Genomic DNA, 24,411 nt, shown 5'->3' on the forward strand with positions numbered 1-24,411 from the left:
AATTAATGCTAATTCAAATTCAAATTTTGAATTTGAATTGTCATTAATTGGGAGGATTAAATGATTAATTGATTTAAATCTGAAATTAAATTTCAGATTTAAATTAATGGTTATTGGCTTAATTGGAGGGACGAATTTAAGGAGTAATTAATGCTAATTCAAATTCAAATTTTGAATTTGAATTGTCATTAATTGTGAGGATTAAATGATTAATTGATTTAAATCTGAAATTAAATTTCAGATTTAAATTAATGGTTATTGGCTTAATTGGAGGGACGAATTTAAGGAGTAATTAATGCTAATTCAAATTCAAATTTTGAATTTGAATTGTCATTAATTGTGAGGATTAAATGATTAATTGATTTAAATCTGAAATTAAATTTCAGATTTAAATTAATGGTTATTGGCTTAATTGGAGGGACGAATTTAAGGAGTAATTAATGCTACTTCAAATTCAAATTTTGAATTTTTGAATTGTCATTAATTGTGAGCCTCTCTTAATTAAGAAATTTTCTTTATTCCAAGGAGGAAGAGAGGGGGAGGTAGGGGTTGGTGGGCGTCGGCCTAAGGGATGGCCGGCGGGTGAATTTTTGGACGGGCCAACAAGGCCGGTGGCAAGGAGAACTTGGGGAGGAAAAGCCCGAGCTTGGTAGAGGATGAGAAGTTTGGGGAAATCTAGGAATTTCTAACCTCACGCTCTTAAACTTCAAAATCTCAAAGGAGATTGTAGGGATGTCGGAACTGACACAGAGATCCACGAAACTCTTCTCAAGAACTCACAAAGAGATCTTGAGAATCTCAGAACTCACAAAGAGATCCGCGAAACTCTTCTCAAGAACTCACAAAGAGATCTTGGGAAAGTCGGAACTCACAAAGAGATCCTTCTGAACTCACTAAGAGATCAACACGAAAATAAAATTTTCCATTATCAATAATTCATCCTCCAAATACAAGAGAAGGGGCTTCTATATATAAGCCTCAAGAGATTAAAAGACACATTCGCCCCTTGGGCTTACATAAAACAAGAGGGTAAAATGAGAAATTGCAAAACTAAATTAAAATACACTTAATAAACGAAAATAAAGCAAAGTGATCTCGGTCGTCGATCTTCAGCTCCTCAGATTGGCATGGACGGTTGGATGTCCGCATCAATCGCGTCACCCGTTTTTACTATTTACCACGCGCCCCGACAACCCGACTCGGAACGGACCCAGGATTGCTCGGTATTTCTCGATTTTAGCTCGGTATTGCTAGGTATTTGTCGATTTTGCTCGGCAATAACCAATACCGAGCAAATACCGAGTAATACCGAGTTGTACCGAGTTGTACCGAGTTTTTCTAGAAAAATTCGATACAACTCGGTATTGCTCGGTATTACTCGGTATTGGTCTTCACGTAGCAGTATTTCTCATTATTGCCAAGCAATACCGAGCAAATACCGAGTTGTACCGAGTTTTTACCTAGCAATACGCTAACATAGCATTCCCGGGTTCCGGACCGGGTCAAGTCGTTGAGCCGCGCGGTAAAGAGCAAGAGCACGCGCCGACATGTTATTGGCGGCCGAACGTAGCTCTACGTCCGGCCAGAGGACGTAATAATTGTTCGTATCAGATAGGCTATAATCATCAATGAAATCAGCGGTAGAAGACAATGGGGATTAGCTCATAAAAAATGTTCAGACATAAAATATTACATACCTTAGCAAAATACAATTAATGAAAGCCTCGCTCAAGTCCAAAGCTTGAAATAGATCAAACGAGCTGCTATTATCCAGTTCCTAACAAAATTAGCGATCAAGGAACCAAAAATGAATGTTATGCACCATATAAACAATTAGACTTGTATATGATTCTGTGCCGAACCAAAGTCATGGCCACTTTGAAGGGTGTTTTATTCCCTACTCAAAAAGATTTTGGCTTCGTTTGGGACGGCTTTCTTACTACTTCTTAAAGTTATTTTCTAGTATAAAAATTAAACTATTAAGCAGTATTAAGAAGCAATAAAAAAACCGTCCCAAACAAAACCTTTATCTTCCTTCTTTCAAGGGAGCGTTACAAAAGCACGATTAATAGTCTGTCGAATCCTAAAGATGAACCGTTGAAACCTTTTGCACTAGTAGTTCTACTCAAAGGGTGAAAATCTAACTTTGAGGACACTTTCGCACGACTTGGGCAATGTAGATAAGTTTTTTTCCCTCAAACTCTTTATCAGAAACATGAGTAATGTTTTTCAACAATTAGCACAATTAAAAATAGTCAGAGTATTTACATGGATAAAGGTAATAGCATTCTTCTTTCCCTTTTCTTAGCAAGCTGTCTCTGCCTAGATATCCACAGGCAGGTAGGAAGAAGAATTCCCAAAAAAATACAAAGAGCGGAAAGCTTATGAAATTTTAAATGCAGGCTAACAAAGGCGGATAAAACCAATAAAAGAAATAGGAAGCCCCATAGAATAGCTTTCGCGATGTCCTGCCTGCAAAATACGGGTAAATTTCCAAGCTAAGAACTGAGTAATAGGTACAAATGCTGATTCTAAAACAAAGAGAAGCAGAGGGGAAAAAACTTTCATGGCAAAGAAGAATGTACCAAGGATAACAAAATATAACAAAAAAAAAGGAGAATTTTCTGATTTACAGCTTCTCTTACAGCAGAGCACATGTGTTTCAAAAAGCAGAGAAACATAAGTTGATGATACATAAAAAGGGTAAATCATTCTTCCTTTTTTACTAGTAAAATTTCCTCATGAATCAATGAGAAAAAGGTTTATCACATTCTATATGGAGATCCTCTTAAAACTCAAATTAGGCTTTAGCCGGATCAAACATAATAAGAAATTGGGTGTAGCATGGCATTTATGACTAGAAGCAACATTAGGACCACACTGACTACTGACTTAAGTTTTGTTTGGGAAAGCTATCTCACTGTTTTTTTAAGTAACTTTTAAGTACAAAATTTTATTTTTCAAATAATTTTTGTATTAAAAAGCTATTTTATAAAGCAGTACAAAAGTACAAAAGCTATCCTAAACGAAGCCTTAAAAAACTCTGAGGCTGCTTGACCTGACGCAAGCAAAAAAATAAATAAAATGCAGTTCAGTTGCCCACCGAAAATAGGCACTTCAAAGATAATGCGCAAGCACCTTCAAAGCTTAGCTAAGAAGATCTAGTAACTTTGATTTTTTAGATTGCCTAAGGGGTCAATGCCTCGTAAAATTACAAAGAGCTAGACGAAGGAAATTAATGAAAAGCTCTTGCAGAGAGTGGCAGTTTTATTGAGCTTTTGATGACAAAATCCTTAATTCTAATTAAGTAATGTTAATTATTACTCAGCATAAGTGATTAGTTATCCAACTAATTAAGGCTAATTTTCCTAATTGATTTAGTGGTTTTAGCCTTTCTTTATATAAAGTCATTTTATATGGTTTAAAATGAAATAAAATAAAAATAATTAAGGGTTTTACCAAGAACCAAACAAGGCTCATTGGTTGGTTTGATCAATGTTGCCTTCGCACATCTAATTGATTTTTCACTATGCCTCTCATTGCAAGGAAGATCAACAGTTCAAACCTATAAAACTGCTACCCACTTCTCCTTTGTGATACAAGTCGACAATCTTCAATTATGTCTTCCATGCCTTTGATGCTGACGTGCTCATCCCCTGTTGTTGTGAACCCAATAACAACAACAACAACATCAAGCCTTTATCCCACTACGTGGGGTCGGCTACATGAATCCTTTTTCTCCACGCCGATAAAAATATAAATCTTTATTTTCATTTAGGGTACTGAGGTCATTATAGTCAATCTTATATTCATAATCTTCATTAAAAAGTTTAGCAAAATATCTCATCCATCTTTGTTGAATATCATCTTCTAAGAAAAGTATTTTTTGATCTTCATCTTTAATACACTTCACTTGAACTAAATCCTTACTACTCCTATCTCTTTGTTTGGCTAACTTATACATATATCTTTCTCCCTCTTTAGTATCTAATCTATTATATAAATCACTAAAAGCATTATGCCTTTGCATCGCATATTACTTTTTTAGCATCCTTACGAGCCACTTTATATATTTCCCAATTATCATAATTTTTAAAATTAAACCAATTTTTATAACAAAACTTCTTATTTTTAATTTTTTCTTGCACATTAGGATTTCACCACCAACTATTTTTACTATTAGGAGCTTTTCCCTTTGATACTCCAAGGACATCTTTTGCAATATTCTTAATATCACTAGCCACTTTTTCCCATATAATATTAGCATCCTCATGCACAGACAAAATCTTAAGATCTAAAATCTTATTTCTAAAAATATTTTTGTTAATATTCTTTAAATGCCCCCATTTAATCCTAGAAAATTGTTTTACTTTATTTTTTATTTTATGCCCCTTTAACTTAAAGTCCAAAACTAATATTCTTTAAATGCCCATTTATTGTTGTGAACCCAATAACAAGTGTGGAAAAGAATTAGCCCCACAGACCTCTGTACGATTACGGATTACCAATTAGTTTCAGTGTCCAAATGCATTGCCACCAATGTAACTGCAATAATCAGGATAGCCAAATCGAATTCCAAACTGATGATGGTCACAAGTGGGTTTGGTTCCAAACCAAATTCTAAAACTGCAAATTGAAACTGAAGCCTTAAAATCTACAAACAAATCGAACCAAACTGAACAACTCACAGCTCAATCCCAATTTAATTTTTAGCAATCGCAAAAGAAAAAACTATTCTCATATAATATGCTTCAACTATTCCTAATCCATATAAAAAGAATGGTTATAAATTTATTTCCCCGTGTGCCTGCATTTGTGTGTGTGTGTATATATATATACATTACCGACAAATGCATCAATAGTAAATAAAGTTAACATTTTAATGACAAATGAAAGGTAATTATTTTATATACCCTCATAATATAATAATTATTTGCTAAATCAGTTTCGTTCAATTATTTTCATTGTTTAAAAAGGCAATTGAGGCGTACGTCTCAAGACGCGACTAGATTCGAGGCGCAACTTGGACGCCTAAGCCTAAATGAGTCGAGTGAGGCTTATATTTTTTTTACACGAGGCATACGCCTTGGGGCAGTTTGAGGCGCCACCTCATTTTATTTGAGTCTTTCTATTTATAATTACACGCAATCGGTCAATTGCGAGCATAATTTTAGGGCTTCATAGCTGCTTCGGCTACGCCTGGTTCGTGTCAACTATCAAGTAGAGTTTTGAAAGAGAACTCCAACGCTCAAAAGTTGAATCAAGCAGGAGCTCACAACAAAGGTAATAATTTTCTTCCCTTTCGAGCATTGCTTCAGCTTTGCCTGCTTTGTGTGAAGTAGAGTTCTGACAATGGCATTCTGATAAGAGCACACAATGAAGTAACGATTTATCTTTCCATTTGACCACTACTTCGGCTTCGCCACCTTCATGTGAAGTAGAGCTTTAAAAGAGTCAATCCAACTGGAGCTCATAGCAAAGGTAACGATTTCTTCGTATTCGGCCACTACTATTTGTAACAGGACAATACTACATTTTGGTTGAAAGTTACTCAATAAAAATAAATTCCTAGGGTCATAGAAAGTTATTTGTCATCATCCTTCTAATTAGGGCTGCAAGCGAACCAAACGTTCGACGAACTACTCGTTGTTCGGTTCGATTAAAGCTCGTTCGTGATCGTTTAATTAACTAACAAACAAACTTGAACAATATTTTAAATACTCGATTCTTAAATAAACAAGCTTGAACACTAATGCGTTCAGCTCGTTTATGTTCGCGAACAACATCAGTTGATGTTCATGAACAAGCTCGATAAAAAGCTCGATTCGAGTTCGATTAAATATAAAAACTTTAATTATACCATAATATAATATAATTATTTTTTATTAATAAATTTTAAAGTAATAAAATATTATAACATATGTTCATAGAAATTAATCATATTTTCATTTTAAATATACAACTGCTTTTATTTTAGAAATTTCATTTCATGAACAAGAAATATTTCATATTTGTCCATGTTTGTTAGATTGTTTGTTTAGAATGTTCATGAACAAATTTAATATTTGCTTGTTCAATATATTGTTTGCGAGATATGTTCATGAACATAGCTCGTTTAAAGCTCGATAAGTACTAAACAAAAGAACATGAACCAAACATGAACCAAACATGAACACCCTTAAATTAAACGAACCAAACATGAACACAAATAATAAAGCTCGAATCAAACACAAACCAAACATGAACAAGCTAATGTTAAACAAACACAAACATGAACACTCACATACTCGGCTCGGCTCGGTTCGTTTGCAGCCCTACTTCTAATGTGTTGTTTTTAGATTGCTACTTTTCAGTCTTAGGTGTTAGTTTTCTATTGGGAAAAAAACATAAATCAATTTTAATCTGAATTACTTCTATTAATTTTAAATTGGATTTTATTCAATTTATTTTAGCTTTAAAAAATATTTCTATTATTAATTTTTTTATTTAATTTTGCTTTTTGCCACCATAATTGAAGAGAAGCAACTATTGGACAAAAAAATGCAGAATATTCGTTAAGAAAAATTACATGTGATTAATTTACTGTGAAAACTGACTATTGGAGTTAGGGAAAGATATATACAATTATGATACGTTTGAATTGTCTTCTTGATCAAATTGTCAAAGAGTCAAAAACAGCTACTTAAATCAATGAATTATAGATTGAGATTTTCAAATTTATTTACAACTAATGCATTGTGAGTTTGGATATGAAATAAGCTGATGAGGACATCGTCAGCATTTTCGACGCCAGAGATCGACGGCCACAAGCATGACTTGTGTTTTGTCATTTTATGTAGTAGCGTATTTATTTTGATGTTTTTTCACTTTTGCCCTTATGGGCATTTAGTCGCTTATGTAGCCCGGAAGGGCATTTGTGTCATTTCTTATTTGCTCATTTTGGCCTATTTATATGAGGCCGCATGCATTGTAATGGCAGTTTTTGATGAAATGGAATTTGCCACTTATGTTCTCTGTGTGAGTTCACCCTCCTCGATCTCTTAGTGAGTTCGTAGGAGAAAACTAGATCTCTTAGTGAGTTCTAGATGTTCTTGTTATACTACTTCCATTTGTTCTTTGATTGTTTCGTTAGCGTGGAGATTTGGATCCAAGCACTTGTGGAAGTTTGGAATTCCCGTTGGAATTTCCCCAATATTTTGTTTTTTCTACTGTTTTCCCTTCCCTATGTTCTGCCGCCGCCCCTTCCAGGCAGTTCAGCCGCCCACCGACCTGCCACTGCCCCGTCTCCAGTCGGCCAGCAGCCTTGTCGCCACCTTCCCCCTCGCCCTCCCAGGCCTCTGGCGGAATCCCCACAGCCGTCTCTTGGGCAACCGCCAGGTCTGTTCCACCGTCCAGGCTTGGCCGCACGTTCAGGTGGCTGGAGTCAAAAGCCTGGCCTGTCCCGCCACTTCCACCCACAGAGTTCCCAGTCACGTGAATTCCCAACCCCTGGATTCAGCCACTTTCTTAATTGGCACCTATTCAATTAGGAAGGATAATCAAAGATAATACAGCTACCTTCAAATTTTCAAATTCTTTCCATCTTGCCTGCATTCAAATTGGGGAAGTTACATAATCTATTTAAATTCTGAATTTAATTCAGATTTTAATTAGTTAATTACCTAGTGGTCCCCGCTTGTTTATTTCCCCAAACTCCTCACCTCTACTGGGCCGGCCACCTCCTTCTCCCTCTCCCCAATTAATTTTCTGAATTACTCTTTTAACTCTTTCCCTCCTAATTCTAATTTCAAACCTAAATTCTGAAATTAAATTCAGGAGATCTTCTATTTGGGAAACCTGAATACAATTTCAGATTTTTACATTGAAATAACGCCTGGCCTTCTTCCCCCTGCTGGCCGGAACTCCCCCATTCCGTGCACACAAGTTCCCTTCCACAGATCTCTCCCAAACTCCATCTTACGGGAGTTTTCTGTATCCCAAGGATTGCAGCCAGAGAATTTCAGCAACTGGTAGTGTTTTTCCTGCAATATTGAAGCTTCAAAACTACTGTTTTACAAGGCCAACCAGCTGTCCAAGTTTTCTAAAACATCAAAGCTGCTGAGAGACCCTCTCTCTAGTGTAGCCCTACCCGTTCTACATTAATCAAAGGGACGTTGGATCATCCTTGGACGACCGCCATCCTCCACCACTACGGCCCCCCTATCCAAGAACGACGATCTTAGGCTCCTTCTTCCTCGGAGTGACCGCGATTCTAATGTGGAGACTCTTCTTCCACTAAAGCCTAGACTACTTGAGCGTATGGGCTCCAAAGGTGAAAGTTCTTATTATTAAATTGCGGATTCTTGTTTACCGTCGTAGTGCTACAATTGATATTTGTGTTTTCTGAAATTGTTTGGTTAACCGACCACGCTCTTCTTTGCCTAAGCAAGTTAAAACTAAGAATTCTAAGGATCAAACCAATGTTATAAGCGATAAATTTACTTTGGATTATTTTGTCAAAATTGCTCTCTTTAATTTCTTAAAGTAACTCCATCGCATGTACGTTTCACATCATAAGCATATACATGAAAAGGTTGGAGTAGCTCCAGTAGAAGATAAGATTACAGAGAATCGCCTTAGATGGTTTGGTCACATAAAACGGTGAGATTTAAAGATTTACAATACGATAAAAATTAACATGAAAAACATTTTCTTAAGAAGGAGCTTGCCCTAAACAGTAAGGAGGATGGATTGAGCTTATCTTCTTGAATAAAAAGAATGGTTTTGAACAGCAGAAGTCGTTCGTTCTTCGAGAGCAAAACCAGCTTCGGGAGAACTTCAGGAGAGCAAAAATCCTAATTTTTTTTCAGCGCGATTTTTGAATGACGACGAATCTTCGACTTTTTTTTCAAAATATTTACCGCAGTATCGAGCCGGGTCAACGAGTCGCGCTGTTATAAAAATATTGACTCGTTGGGCCGGTTTTTGGGTCACGCTGTTAGTAAAAAAATCCACGTGGATGAATTTAATAAATTAAAATACAAATTACGTGTCTATCATTGATTGGAATCCAGATGTAGAGCTATGTCTGGATGTAGAGCTACGTCCAGACTCCGCACCGTATAATTTCTCCACATAAACACCCTTGATAACAAAAAAAAATGAGTGAGTCAATAGGCATGTCCAAAGCCCCATTCACGCCATCAAAATATCACAAAATGACCTTCGAAGCAAAGACAAAACTAATTATTTTCAACCCTTTTAGGCTTTCTGCGTTAACAACAAAATTATCAATCTACTTGACGGAGAAGTGACAAATACTAAATCTCTCATGAGTTCAAAAAATTCATAGGTAAGTGTTCAACCTAAGCTAATTAGTAGGCAGAGTTTGATAAAAGAACAAACACGGAAAGGAACAAGCACAGAAACATTCAAAACAATGTTTTATATAAGTTTGACAAAAGTGTCTACGTCCATTATGAAATCTCATTCAGTTACTTTCATTATATACAACTGGAAGTTTTGAAGATGGCAAAAATTTTACAAAAGAGAGAGAGAGAGAGAAACTAAAAAATTCATAGTGAGGGTGAGAGGACTTTGATAGAGGCCCCTCAATGTGCCCTAAGATCCCATAATTTGTCAAAAGAAGACAAATTTTGAATTGAATCAACAATTAACCTTAAATACATGAACCATTGACAAATCAAGTGCCACATTGAATGGAAAATGGCCACCAGTTACAAGGGATAGAGAATCATGCATTCGTAGGAAGCTAAGATGTGGTGACAATTGCGAAGTGGGCTGCATGGCAAGATGACGTGCTATGGGCGATCTTTTGGACTTCGGATGATGTGAAACGTAAATGCCATGTACTTGCCTAGGTGACAAGATTAATTAAATCCCAAATCAATTTGGGGAGCGAGAATGGAAATCTGAAATTAAATTTCAGATTAAGTGGAATTGGCGGGATGAATTTGAATTTAAACTCAAATTTAATAGGGAGAATTAAATTGGCTGAGAGGGAATTATGAAGGCTTAATGAGGGGGCCTATTAATGAGATAGGAGAGAGATTATGCCCAATGAGGGGGCCGGCCACATAAGAAGGAGAGGGGTGAGTTTTAGAATAAGTGGGGACTACCAAATTTAATTTCAGATTTTTACAAAAATCTGAAATAAATTTTCAGTTTTCTTAAGGAAAGAAAACTTCAATTTAGTAGGGCAATCAATTTAAGCAATTTGAATTTCAAATTTGAAATTAAAATCCATTAAATTGATGGCGTAAATTAAGGAGCTATTTTAGAAAACAATTAATGGCCCATAAAACATTTGAATTTCAAATTTTGAAATTTAAGGAGAGGGAAGCCGGCGGCTAGAGGATGGGGGAAAGGGGCGGCCACGGTGTGGAAGGTAGCTGGCCAGCGGGAGGCAGTGGCCTGGAGGTCGGCGGCCTGAGCGGGCTGGAGGAGGGGCGGCGGAAGTGCTGGGTGGAAACGGGTGAGGGGATGGAGTTCAAAGAAGAATGCGATCCGGACGGATTCTCCTTAAATTCTCACACTAATTGATCACAAAGAAAAATTGGAGGAAGGTTTAGAACTCACAAAGAGATCTAGCTCTTCCCAAAACTCACTAAGAGATTTGGGAGAGGGATGCACTCACAAAGAGAACACAAAGTAGAGAACTCACTAAGAGATCTAAAAGATGGAACTCACAAAGAGAACGCAAAAAACAAATTTTCATTCATCAATTCATCATCTCATTACATAAGAAATGACCTCTATATATAGGCCTAATAAACTAAAACAAGACACATATGCCCCTAAGGCTTACATAGGACGACCCTCTTAAATGAGGGTAAAAACGAAAAATTCATAATAAAAATTTAAAAATTACAACTAAAATATAAGATAACGTGGGAAGATGACAGCCGTTGATCTTTAGCTCCTCGGATAGTCATGGACGGTTGGATGTCCGCATCATCGGATCATTTGATTGAAATGGAAGATCTTGAGGGGTTAGACATAATAAGAGCTAATAAGAAATATCTTGTGAGTGCATGAAAGGAATCTAGCATAACTTAGCAAAGTTGCAAGTTGTCGAACAGGCCAAAAAAGTTGCAAGAACATAATTAGTCCAAAAGCTAGATGATAAGTTTGACAGGTTGAACTCCTACTTTTTATTTCATTGGAGCAATGCATGTATGGAACAACGGTATTTTAGGATGACCTGGGCCATCTATGAACAGAATCCCATGAAGTAGGACTTAAGACATGTAAGTTATGATCTTATTGACAGAACTCCAAGAGGATATCTAATTTGAAGGTCTGATTTCTTTGAGAGCAATGCTACTTTATGTTCAGAAGTCTTTGAGGGAACTTTAAGGTATTCATAAAGTAACATGGACCATTCATCCCTCATTTTATGTCACTTGTCAAATTCCAAATGACACATGGATGTCAAAGATCTAGTCCAGGAGTTGAAATTTCAATTTGATTCATATTTTAACCATCAACTTGAGATCCAATAAATGTTTTATGGGAATTCAAAATGAAGTGTGTATCCTCATCTCACAATATTGTTCTCCCTTGATTTGTGAGTTTTTGTGAATTTCTAGGATTATCATGCATGGCTCCAAAACACGGGTTGGCCTTGAGCTCATTCCACATTTAGGCAAAGATTCGAAAGCGCAAAATAAAAATGGAGTCAAAAGGTAATGCTTAGAAGGGAAAAGCCATGACAAAGAAGGCTAAAAAGCAAGCGATTGAGCTCATGAAAGTTTAAGACTAGGGAGTGACAAAAACTATAATTGATCCTTTAGAGAAGACAATGAATACTCAAGTAGTGAATAAAGAGAAGGACAAAGCTGATCAGCTTTTATCACAAGACAAGGACATCAATGCAGATCTTTGGGTGAAAAAATCTAAAAAGTAGATAGGGCCCTTTGATGTCATCGCATTAGGATCGAAAGAAGTGGATGGCCTTGTTGGAAATGTCACTGCTAAGAATTGAAGCAGGCAAGGAAGAAAGTTAGGCTACAATTATTTCCAATGAAGAGATTGACTGGGAGAATGCCTTTGAGAATGATATCATAAAGAAGGTGAATGAAGATGAAAACTTCCTTTTATTTGTTAGTATTTTTGTGTATGGTCGATGAATGTTGCTGTGGAAGTAGGTAACAATAGGGATAATAGATAATGTGGCTGTAGACCCTAAGGACGAAGAAGAGTTTGTTGATTACAATGATCATGTGATAATAGAAAAAATTCATCTACATCTAAATGGCCAACTCATGACAAATTCAAGATTATAAGCCTTGAACAAATGAGGCAAATGATGAAGCGGCATCATCACATGTAAAAGACTATGTCCATCAAACTAGAGAATATGATGGATGAACTTAGAGAGCTTTAAAAGTTCAAACATAGGTTCTTGAACTGGATTCTTAACAAAGTGCAAGATATGATATCTAAGGAGATTCAATAGTCCCTACCACAACAAAGACTACGACAAAAGGCTTGCAGAATGCTTTATTAAAGTGAGAAATTCCATCTCCCACTTCTCTAAAATAGTGGAGGGGATGACTACTTAAAATACCACATCGAAGAGATCAACCATAAACTCAAGAGGGTGAAGTCCATTAAAAATAGATTGAGCATAATATGTTTGCATAAATTGTGATCCTGAAAATGGATGTCGTTGAAGAGGCAAATGGGAGCTTAAAAAAAAAGGGTAGACCATGGATAGATATAACATATAAGCTCAAATGTGAACATTTAAGGAAATCGACATTGCATGATTCAAATTTCTTGGCTATGTGTCCAACTCAAATGAAATAGAATTGAACAATCCTGACTAAGCATAATGTAAATTCAGTATCAGTAGATTATTATCTGCAATGGAGAGGCCATTGACCATTTCTAAACAGGAGTATGCAAAGAAAAGGATCAATTGTTCCTTGAAAGAATCCACAGAATTTAAGCTCTCAAAAGAAGAGTTATAGAAAGTAGAGTGGATTATGGTCCATTTATTTCATAATTGTTTGAGAAAATATACCACTTATTACATGAAATGTCAATATATTTTGTAATGTCATTTGAAAGCTTAACTAACAAGATTGGTGGATTTATACTCATTCTTATTGAATCAACTCAACACCTGACAACAACAAAAACATCAAGCCTTTGTCCCACTACGTGGGGTCGGCTACATGAATCCTTTTTCGTCATTGTGTCCGGTTAAAAGTCAAATTCTCATCTAAATCTAAAAAGAAAGATCATTTCTAATATTTTCTAACCAAGTCTTTTTAGGTCTACCTCTACCTTTCTTAACATAAGTCAAATCTAATACCTCAACTTTCCTAACTGGGTCATCGGAAGGCCTCCGTTTAATATTGAATCATTTCAACACCTGACAGCTTAACATAAATTTCACCTTCCTTTTGATGAGTGTCCAACTAGTTTGCTCCTGATGAGTTGACTAATATAATAAGTATTCATCATACAAAGAGAGAAGTCTCTAAGTGTAAAGTCAGTAAGAAGAGAAGTATGAAAAGTAAACAACTCACGCTTTCTAGCGGGAAGCTAGGCAATATTCTGAGAATGCATGAAGAAGTTAAAAATACCTTAACATTTTTTTTTTTTTAACATAAACGTGCGTGAATCAAGTGGGCATATCTGCACTCCATCGAGGGCTTTGCAATCAAGCTCGTGGATGAGTAGCATTTGTGGAAATGAGTTTTCTTGAAAGTGCTGTCCAAATGTACTTCAAGAGGAAATTTAAGTGTGTACATGATGTGAATCAAACATGAATTGCTTGCGGAAATTAAGATGAAAGTAATTAAAGCGTTGCCAACACAAATTTATCACCAATAAAATAAAGGATTAAATGTATTCTAGGTAATCAACTTGCTTAGGCGAAGAGTTGCTTTGAGATAACCAAACAATTCATAAACATTAAAAGATAAAAGAACTACTTAAATGCTCATAACAAAATCCCACGATTAATAATGAGAAAATTCACCTCGAGCACCTTCTCACTCAATCACTCTTTGGCTTTTAGCGGAGAAGAAAGAACCACGCGAAGATGGAGAGCACCAATACGGAAAAGGAGACGAAGGACTTTGTTACCGGAGAGGTAGCCGCCGGTGGAGGAGGTGGTGGATGGCACCCGGTGATTGTCCAAACGTAGTCTTGAAATTGGCGGTCGATGACGCGCACAAGTGATGAGAGAATTCGCTCCAAGTATTCACCAACTGTGTCTTCGTGCTCAAACCCCGCGTCTAAGAACGGGGATCGTAGGATGTTGATACTACCGTCGGCGTTGAACACAAGCCCCCACTCAAATTCGGGATCCGCCATTCAACATTGAGAAGGGGACAGGAAGAAGAAAAGAAAGGAGGAGTTTGGCCGTGAGCTAGGGAGAGACTTGAGGAAAATCTGAAATTGAATTTCAGATTTACATGGATTGGAGGGAGAGGTTATTTTATCATTATAGTCTCCAAAAATTATATTAAAGAGGGGGCGGCTATTAGGGGGAAATTAAGAGGTTAATTAGTGGGTGCTTAGGTGACAAGGAGAGAGAGTGTATGCTAGCTTGGGTGGCCGGCCAAGCAAGGAGGAGAGGGAGGGGATTTGATTAATTGGTGGGGCCCAATGAGTTAATTAAAATCTGAGTTTTAAATTTCATATTTCAATTAATTAGGGAAGTTTCAAATGAGGGAGAGAGGGGAAATTTGAATTTGAATTCAAATAGATTAATCCTCAATTAATTTTCATGCCTAATTGAGATGACAAATTAGGAAGGAATTAATGGAGGCTTAATGGCTGAAATTCGAATCACACAAGGAGGGTGGACGGCGGGATTTCCAGGGGAGAGGCTCGGTCGGGCTGGAGAAGGGGGCGGCGGGCTAGGCTGGGTCGTTGGTTGGCTCAGCCGGCGGCAGGGAGGGAGACGGGTTCCTGGGCCGGCGGGTTTGGGGTTTTTTGACGGGGATGGTTGCTGGGAGATGGGAAGAGGGCCAAGAGGAGGGGTTGGGTGTATGGAGGCTTGGTGGGGAAGGAGAAAACATCGAACCAAATAAAATAAAACCAAGAGCTCACCGACGTGGGCTGTTCGGTACTTCGGGTGGAGCCTCTCCTAGGTCTCCTCTCTCTCTCTCTCAAGCTCTCAAGCAAGAAAAGAAGAATGAAAATCTCATAATTTTATTAATCAAACATTAAACTCATACAGTAGGAGGAGACCTCTTTATAAAGGCCTCAGAAAATAACATGACTCAAATGCCCATCGGGCTACAACAAAGACTAAACCTTCATAAGGGCAAAATAGTAAACTAAGGCTTGAAATAAAAGATACATAGAAAATAACATAAGATGACATGGCAACATCAGAAATATAAGCTCCCAATCGTAGCCGTCGATCTACGATTCCTTTGCCGGTAGACCTGCCTAAAATGTCTGTCGATGACCTCATCATTCTCCCCAGGTGGGAGAAAACTCGACCCCGTCGAGTGAGTATCTCTAGCGCTCTCGTACAACTCTAAGAGATCTGGGTCTAGGATCTGTAGCTCCTCTCGATCAATCCAAGTGTCCTCTGTCGGTGGTGTCCCTTTCCAGTGCATTAGGTACCTTCGTCGTCCTCCGTCCTTCGTGGAAATGATCTCATCATCTAGTATGGTTTCTATTTTCTCCGCATTAGGTAAATGGGGCAATTTGGGGAGTGGAGGTAGGCTAGGGATCTCACCAGGTGGGTTTACACAAGGCTCATTTGTAAGTGCATTGTGAGGGGTTAAACTCTAGTCCCTCGAAGGCTACTAAATCTTCTATATTAAAGGTATGATTGATGTTAAAACCTTCAGGGAGGTCCAGCACGTAAGCATTACTGTTTATCTTGGAAATGATCTTGAATGGTCCGGCGCTTCTCGCATGCAATTTCTTCGCGGATCCAGGAGGAAAACACTCCAAACGGATTCGCAGCATCACAAAGTCTTCAACTTCGAATTCTTTAAGCCTTTTCTTTTGATCAGCAATTAATTTGTAACTGGCGTTGCTTTGCTCAATTTTCATTTTAATTTATTTATGCAATTCTTATATGTGAGATGCAAATGCAAATGCTGACTCTGACACTCTAAACCTAGGACTCATGGGAAGCAAATCTATGGGTTGTCTCGGTAGGTACCCACGATTTCGGCAGGACTAAGACCAGTGGTTCTATTGACGGAGTTGTTGTAAGAAAATTCAGCAATAGGAAGCTTGGAATCCCAATCCCGTATGTTTTCCCCTACCAAAGTCCTTAGAAGATTTCCTATACTTCTGTTAACCACTTCGGTTTGCCCATCGGTTTGGGGGTGGAAGGCTGTAGAAAATTGGAGTTTTGTGCCCATTTTGTGTCATAGGGTTTTCCAGAAGTAGCTAGTAAACTTGGCATACCTATCGGAAATGATGGTCTTGGGTAATCCATGAAGTCTAACAATCTCATCAAAATAGAGCTTAGCAATACGGGAGGCGTCAAAAGTCTTAGTGCAAGGGAGGAAATGGGCCATCTTAGAAAAACGATCGACAACTACACAAATCGAATCATGCTTTTTCACAGTCTTTGGTAAACCAAGAACAAAGTCCATACTCACGTCCTGCCATGGACAATTAGGAACGGGAAGAGGGGTGTAGAGCCCTGTATTCTGCTTGCGTTGCTTAGCGAGTTAGCAGGTGTGGCACCTCCTAAGAAGTCTACTAACATCACGCTTTAAACTAGGCCAGTAGAATCGGTTTTCTAAGGCAGTAATGGTCTTGGCTTGTCCAAAGTGACCAGCTAACACTCCAGCATGTAATTCCCAAACAAGAAATTCCCGCAGTAACGTTTTGGAAATACAGAATTTCTGGGATTTAAATAAATATCCATCTTCCAACACGAAATCTCCTATAATCCATTCATCTCCAGTTGCTAGCGCAGAATAGGTTTCTCTAAAATCGGGGACACTAGGGAGACTTCCTACGTCAAGGGCAGCAGCTAAACACACTGGTTTGGTTACTAAAATTGTACCTACAGCAGTTGGAAAGTTCAGGGCAGCAAGCACAAATGACGGGTGACGTTATCTATGCAATTTAGGTGGACTATTGGGAAGTGGACAGCAAGTGACTACTACCTAAAGCTCACCAAAAAGGCTAAAACAGATGCAGAAATTAAGAGGACAGAAGTGAATTCAATTGTCTAAGTGGCCTAGACTATTTATGATGATGGCAGCACTTAAACAATGAAATATGCTCATGTAACATGAAGAAGTTACTGCAGAATTTTCTGGACAGCAAAATGAAAACAGAAATTAAGACTATCTAAATGATGTTATGTATGTAAACAACTAAGGACAAGTTAAAATGGATTCCTAGGATGCATCTAGCAAAGGTGAAGCATGCTAGCCATGCTTTGATACCAAGATGATGTGAACAGGAATTGCTTGCGGAAATTAAGATGAAAATAATTAAAGCGTTGCCAACACAAATTTATCACCAATAAAATAAAGGATTAAATGTATTCTAGGTAATCAACTTGCTTAGGCGAAGAGTTGCTTTGAGATAACCAAACAATTCATAAACATTAAAAGATAAAAGAACTACTTAAATGCTCATAACAAAATCCCACGATTAATAATGAGAAAATTCACCTCGAGCACCTTCTCACTCAATCACTCTTTGGCTTTTAGCGGAGAAGAAAGAACCACGCGAAGATGGAGAGCATCACTACGAAAAAGGAGACGAAGGACTTTGTTACCAGAGAGGTAGCCGCCGGTGGAGGAGGTGGTGGATGGCGCCCGGTGATTGTCCAAACGTAGTCTTGAAATTGGCGGTCGATGACGCGCACAAGTGATGGGAGAATTCGCTCCAAGTATTCACCAACTGTGTCTTCGTGCTCAAACCCCGCGTCTAAGAACGGGGATCGTAGGATGTTGAGACTACCGTCGGCGTTGAACACAAGCCCCCGCTCAAATTCGGGATCCGCCATTCAACATTGAGAAGTGGACGGGAAGAATAAAAGAAAGGAGGAGTTGGGCCGTGAGCTTGGGAGAGACTTGGGGAAAATCTGAATTTGAATTTCAGATTTTCATGGATTGGAGGGAGAGGTTATTTTACCAATATAGTCTCCCTAAATTATATTAAAGAGGGGGGCGGCTATTAGGGGGAAATTAAGAGGTTAATTAGTGGGTGCTTAGGTGGCAAGGAGAGAGAGAGAGAGAGTATGCTAGCTTGGGTGGCCGGCCAAGCAAGGAGGAGAGAGAGGGGATTTGATTAATTGGTGGGGCCCAATGAGTTAATTAAAATCTGAGTTTTAAATTTCATATTTCAATTAATTAGGGAAGTTTCAAATGAGGGAGAGGGGAAATTTGAATTTGAATTCAAATAGATTAATCCTCAATTAATTTTCATGCCTAATTGAGATGACAAATTAGGAAGGAATTAATGGAGGCTTAATGGCTGAAATTCGAATCACACAAGGAGGGTGGACGGCGGGATTTCCAGGGGAGAGGCTCGGTCGGGCTGGAGAAGGGGGGGCGGCAGGCTAGGCTGGGTCGTTGGCTGGCTCAGCCGGCAGCAGGGAGGGAGACAGGTTCCTGGGCCGGCGGGTTTGGGGGGTTTTGACAGGGATGGCTGCTGGGAGACGGGAAGAGGGGCAAGAGGAGGGGTTGGGTGTATGGAGGCTTGGTGGGGAAGGAGAAAACAGTGAACCAAATAAAATAAAACCAAGAGCTCACCGACGTGGGCTGTTGGGTACTTCGGGTGGAGCCTCTCCTAGTTCTCCTCTCTTTCTCAAAAGCTCTCAAGCAAGAAAAGAAGAATGAAAATCTCATAATTTTATTAATCAAACATTAAGCTCATACAATAGGAGGAGACCTCTTATAAAAGCCTCAGAAAATAACATGAAAATAACATGACTCAAATGCCCACTGGGCTACAACAAAAACTAAACCTTCATAAGGGCAAAATAGTAAACTAAGGCTTGAAATAAAAGATACATAGAAAATAACATAAGATGACATGGCAACATCAGAAATATAAGCTCCCAATCGTAGCCGTCGATCTATGATTCCTTCGTCGGTAGACCTGCCTAAAATGTCTGTCGATGACCTCATCAGTACAAGCATTTATGGTTCCCAAAGGAACTAATTTGAATTCTATTGTTAGTCAATTTTGAATGTAGTGTGGCTTACTTAAAAATGATTTGATGCAACAAACAAATATCATGAATGTACAAGTTATAGGAGTATATAAAAAAGAACAAGTTGACCATCAAAGAAATGCTCTCATTGCATGCAATTGTTCTTGTGTTCAATCCCTCCCTTGAATGCTTGTTTAATTTGTGTTTTTTAAATCAACTTTGATTATGTCCCAACCTGACCCAACTATGTTAGTTTCTAGTTAAGTTATAATCAAGAAGAATTCACTGATTTCACATTCGACTCATCAATTTGATTAAACTTGACTCATTATCATCACTAGTTTTAGATCTAGTGCAAAGCAAAAAAACAGATATCTTCAGTTGCTGTTTCTCTGTTGCACTTTGGAGATCCTAATACCCATGCAGAATCATTTGGCATATATGTCCCCTCAATCATCATCTTAAGAAAAGCATCATAAATAATTACATTTGACACAACGTTCAACAAAGATAAAAGTGCACTAATGTAAGACCCAAAATTTTCATACCTGAAAATTTTAAATTAATTCAATATATCTTAAAACTTATTTTAAAGTTTAATATTCATTTATTGTTAAATTAGTATTAACAGTTAAATTAAAATAAATTAGTAAATTACTGCTATTATTATTATTATTAAACTAAGCATTCACTAATCAAAAATAGGCAATTATTCAATGGTTCGTTTCACATTAATAACAGTATGTTTCTTCCCATTCGGTTTTATCATACCAGCCTTCTGTTTACATGTGAAGTAGGAAATGGAGTGGAGGTCTGAATGAAGTATGCGTGTGATAAGCAGAAAGGAGTGAAGGTTCGGCTTGTTAAGTAAGGATTGGCTATAGTAGTGAAGCAAGGAGAGGAACACAGGGATCAAATGAGACGGAGATCAAGTATTGTTGGATCGGCTTCACTGAGGGTATAGAAAACGGAAGAGGGGCAGATAGCGTAGTAGAATTTCTGTGATAACTTGTGGCTGTCAGAGAACAATGACATTGAGGAGAATTGGTTCTCGGTGGGTAAGAAGCAAACCAATTTCTGCTAAGTGGAAGAAGAAAATCAAAATAAGTAATTTCATTATATTACAATATTATATTTGTCTTTTAGATTTTCTAAAATTAGTAAAAGTTTTTAAATAAAATTATATAAATTGTTTTAGGATTTAATTAGTATATGCAAAAGAGAGGTTTCGAAGTAATTTACAGAAGGAAAATGGTGCAAGGTGTCGGATTTGAAGAGACAATTCGTCAAATAGATAAGTAATGCAAGTTTAATTTAAAAAGTATATAATGTCATTTCTAGACATGTACACTGATAATTGACAGAATTATAGGAAAATAAACATTAAAGTTAATTATTTTGTTTAATGTGGGTTCACAGCCAAGTTTGCATGTATGAGCGATCACATATATATTTGAATAATTGGACTTTAAAATAAGATGTAATATAATCGTCTAAATGTTTTCTTAGTGGGAAATATTTTGAAAAGAAACTCATTACGTTATGTACTGCATATATATTCTTGTTAGGCAAGTAGTATAGTAGATATATTATTTTTTAAGTATGAAGCAAGACAAAGCAAGTATAATTTTTATGATAAAGTACTAAACAAAATAAATAAAGTATGAATTCAAAATTTTGAAGTCTGATGAATATCAAATTAAAAAGATTAGCTATAAAATGATATGATACATATAATGCAGGTGGGGCACAAGGGACCCCAAAAGAAGCAAAAGGGATCCCTATGTAGTTCAATGGCGATAATGCCGCATTTATTTGGACTCCATTGAACATTCTTATGAAAGCTAATTATATGAAGAAAAAAATAGTTGAACCTTATATGGCTAATTATGATATTTCATACAAGCTTCAAATAAAATGAAAGATGATCCTAAATATGTTTTAAGTTGTTTTGTAATTATCTTATTAATTAATTCAATCATGATTTCAATTATACATTTCACTATAATGTTTTGTGTAGTTTTTTTTTTAATTTAAATTGCATAATTTTATGAGCTTCATAGCTCACTAATTTTTATATTGGCTATTGTTGCAGGGAAAGACAAGAAAAAAGTTGAAGCAAATTAGGCTCGGGTTAATGAATATTTAGGTTTTCTGTTTAGCGGTGTTTGTGAGATTTCATGTGAGGTATATAAGCTATCAAATTGTAGTGATGTATTTTTATTTTTTTAGTGGCTCTGTAATTAATTGTGTGATGCAAATGGGGACTATTTAGATGCTTCTGTTTATTCATAACATATGTGGTACTACAGTTGCAGTATATATATATATACACATATGGAAATGCTTAGAAGTATTATATGTTGAGAATTATAAATTTATTTCTTTGTGATACTCTACGTTACTGGCTGGGATATTGTGGGGTGTTACAACTAATATGCCTAAGATATCTAGATGCTAATACAATATGCTTGTGGCACCTAAAAATAGCTTCCAATCCTTGTTAAAAGAAAAAGTTAAATTTGGTTGGGCAATGGACGAAAGAACATAACCATAGAACATTGCAACAGTATTCGCAGAAATTAATCATTTAGTACCAATCACACTTAATTGCATCTCTAGCATCTTCGGATCTAGGAATCAACTTCCATCAAGGAACAGGTCTGACATCTCTACCTTTCTTCATTCATAGCTTCCTACGCTTCCTATTTCTCCGCATATTTACACTTTCCAGTCATTCCTAGTCAATTCATTAACCTAATCAATTCCAACATCAGCATCGCAGGGAGGAAGGCCTTTGCTCAACTAGCGAGCCGCACGCGCGATCTCAATAGCATACTTGTAGATCCTACAGACTCATAAAGCAAGGAAATTTAAACTAACTGATGTTCTCGGGTAATGTAAGATCATCTATGCATACAAAAATATCTCAATAGAATCATCGTAGAAAATCTAGGTCATGTCAGAACTTCCATTTCCCTCCGATCACTGAACAAACAGTACATCTAACACCAATAACTATCTTCTACTGAAAAGCAATTTCCGTACCGTCGGCGGACCCGTAAATCCAGTTGCAGTTATCATATCAGAAAAAAAAAACGTCAAAACTGAAATTTAAAAAAAAAAAAAGATTCAGCGCCTTCTCAGCAAAAGTCGTAAAGATTCATATACGCCCTATCTTTCATGCCTTCAACGAAAGAATAATTACTCCCTCTCCAATTGATAAAGTTGGGAAGGAGGAAAAAAGAATGGATGAGAACCTGGTGGAAATTTGGGGTTTGGCGGAGAAGCACAAGAGGACAACCCAGTACTTGCGCTGCGATCGGATCTGGTAGTCTCTGAGCTCCTCCGCGAGCTTCGATCGCTGTATCATTTCCCCGCCGGAAAAAAGCTCAGGATTTTATAGCCGATTTGCTGACCTGGAGAAATTTCAGCGGCCACAGGAGTCCAGAGAGACGAGAACGTCGACGCAGCTTCGCCTTAGGCTCCAAGTTAAGTGGTTCTGATTCTCAGCGCGGTTCAAACTCAGCTGTTTTGAAAATAAAAAGTTAAAAACAGTGTATAGTGTAAATTTTAAATTTTTATGCATTTAAAATTTATCATCTAATTTATTTTTGGGTAAATTTTTAAAATAATTATCGTTAAAAATTTAATTAACTATTAAACCAACAAAAAAAATAAATTTAGAAGTAGGCAAAGTTGCCTATTGAATGGGTGACTTGCTCAAGTTATAAAAAAAAATTCAGGAGAGAGAAGTAGGAGAGAGAAATAAAGTAAGAGAAATAAATAAAAAAATCCAAAACAATTCTTTTTTCTTGTTAACGTTGTGTTGGAGAGGAGGCACAACACATTTTTTTTAATTTTTTTATTAAAATTTTAAATGCAAATATTTTTTTCTTAATTTTTAATAAATAATTTAGAATGAATTTTGTTTTAAGTGTTATAATGTGTCAAAAAATTTCACAATTTAATTTATCATAAACAATTTAAAAATACATATTTTTCATAATTTTTTTTCATAATATATTTTTAATTTATTTTTTTTTAATTTATTATGATAAATTAAATTGTGAAATTTTTTGACACATAATAACTCATAAAAATATATCATTCTAAATTATTTATGACGAAATAAGAAATAATATTTGGCACATAAAAATAATATCATTCTAAATTATTTATGATGAAATAACAATTCTTTTTTCTTGTTATCATAAAAATATATCATTCTAAATTTTTTGACACATAATAAAAAAAATAAAAAATTCTGATGTAGCTCCTCTCCAACAAACTGTATAAAAAGAAAGAATTATATTGGATTTTTTTATTTCTCTATCTTTTAGTTTATTTATCTCTCTCATTTTCTCTCTCCTGTAATCTTTTTTTTTTTAGTTTTTATAACTTGAGCAAGTCGCCCAATCAATGGGCGACTTTGCCTAGTTCTAAATTTTTTTATTTTGTTGGTTTAATAGTTAATTAAATTCTTAATGATATTTATTTTAAAAATTTACCCTTTATTTTTTATGCATTTACTTTTTTTTATTTAGCTGAGTTTTAAATACACCAAAAATTTATTGTAATTACCGTTGCTCGTCGTCGCTACGCATCGGCCATCAACACCATCCGCCATCGCCATTCATCATCGCTAGCCACCGCCCGCAACTGTCAACCACCGCCCGTCATCTTAGACTATCATCAACCGCCACTGTCGAGCACCGCCACTGTCGAGCACCAATCACTGCCGACCATTCCCATCGCCACTCGTCGACAACCACTGACTTTAGTCGCCTGCCACCGACCACCACTGATGTCGGTCACCCCATAGCCATATGTTCACCACAATTGACCCGTTGCTATCTCATTTGTCTACCCCTGCCACACAATTGCTAGTAACCACCCTTGTCACCACTCACCACCCACCACTGCTACCCATTGGCCACCATTACCTCTGTTTGTCTGCCACCAGCCGCCGATGCCCTCCTCCTGCCACCACCACTCCCAGTTGTCAATTGTCAGTCATCCTCCGTCGCTCGCCGCCTTCCACCATAGCCACTGGCCGATGCCAACCACCACTGCCATCGTTGCATGCCATCCACCCACCATCGGCCACCACCAACCACATTGTTGCCAATGTCGACCACCAATCACTATCTTTTTGCACTTTAAGTTACATTCATTTTACTTCAAACCAAGTAAAAAAATAAAAATTGCATGCATTCCTTTTACACTAATCCAAACAACTCCAAAATATTCTTTTTACATTGCATTCTTTTTATATTGTATTTCATTTA

At 37.0% G+C, this 24,411-nt stretch overlaps 1 protein-coding gene across 1 annotated transcript; it reads right to left on the reverse strand.

Annotated features, from left to right (window-relative positions):
- Window positions 1-1,388: 1,388 nt before the first annotated feature.
- LOC110092816 lies at window positions 1,389-22,638 on the reverse strand. The gene is made up of 3 exons (XM_020817495.2): window positions 22,381-22,638; window positions 2,269-2,472; window positions 1,389-1,777 (listed from the first exon to the last, which is right to left on the reverse strand). The coding sequence occupies exons 1-3, from the start codon at window positions 22,491-22,493 to the stop codon at window positions 1,729-1,731; spliced, it is 366 nt and encodes a 121-aa protein (XP_020673154.1). The 5' UTR covers window positions 22,494-22,638; the 3' UTR covers window positions 1,389-1,728.
- Window positions 22,639-24,411: the final 1,773 nt, after the last annotated feature.

Source organism: Dendrobium catenatum, unplaced genomic scaffold, assembly GCF_001605985.2.
Source record: "Dendrobium catenatum unplaced genomic scaffold, ASM160598v2 fragScaff_scaffold_665, whole genome shotgun sequence".
NCBI lineage: Eukaryota > Viridiplantae > Streptophyta > Magnoliopsida > Asparagales > Orchidaceae > Dendrobium > Dendrobium catenatum.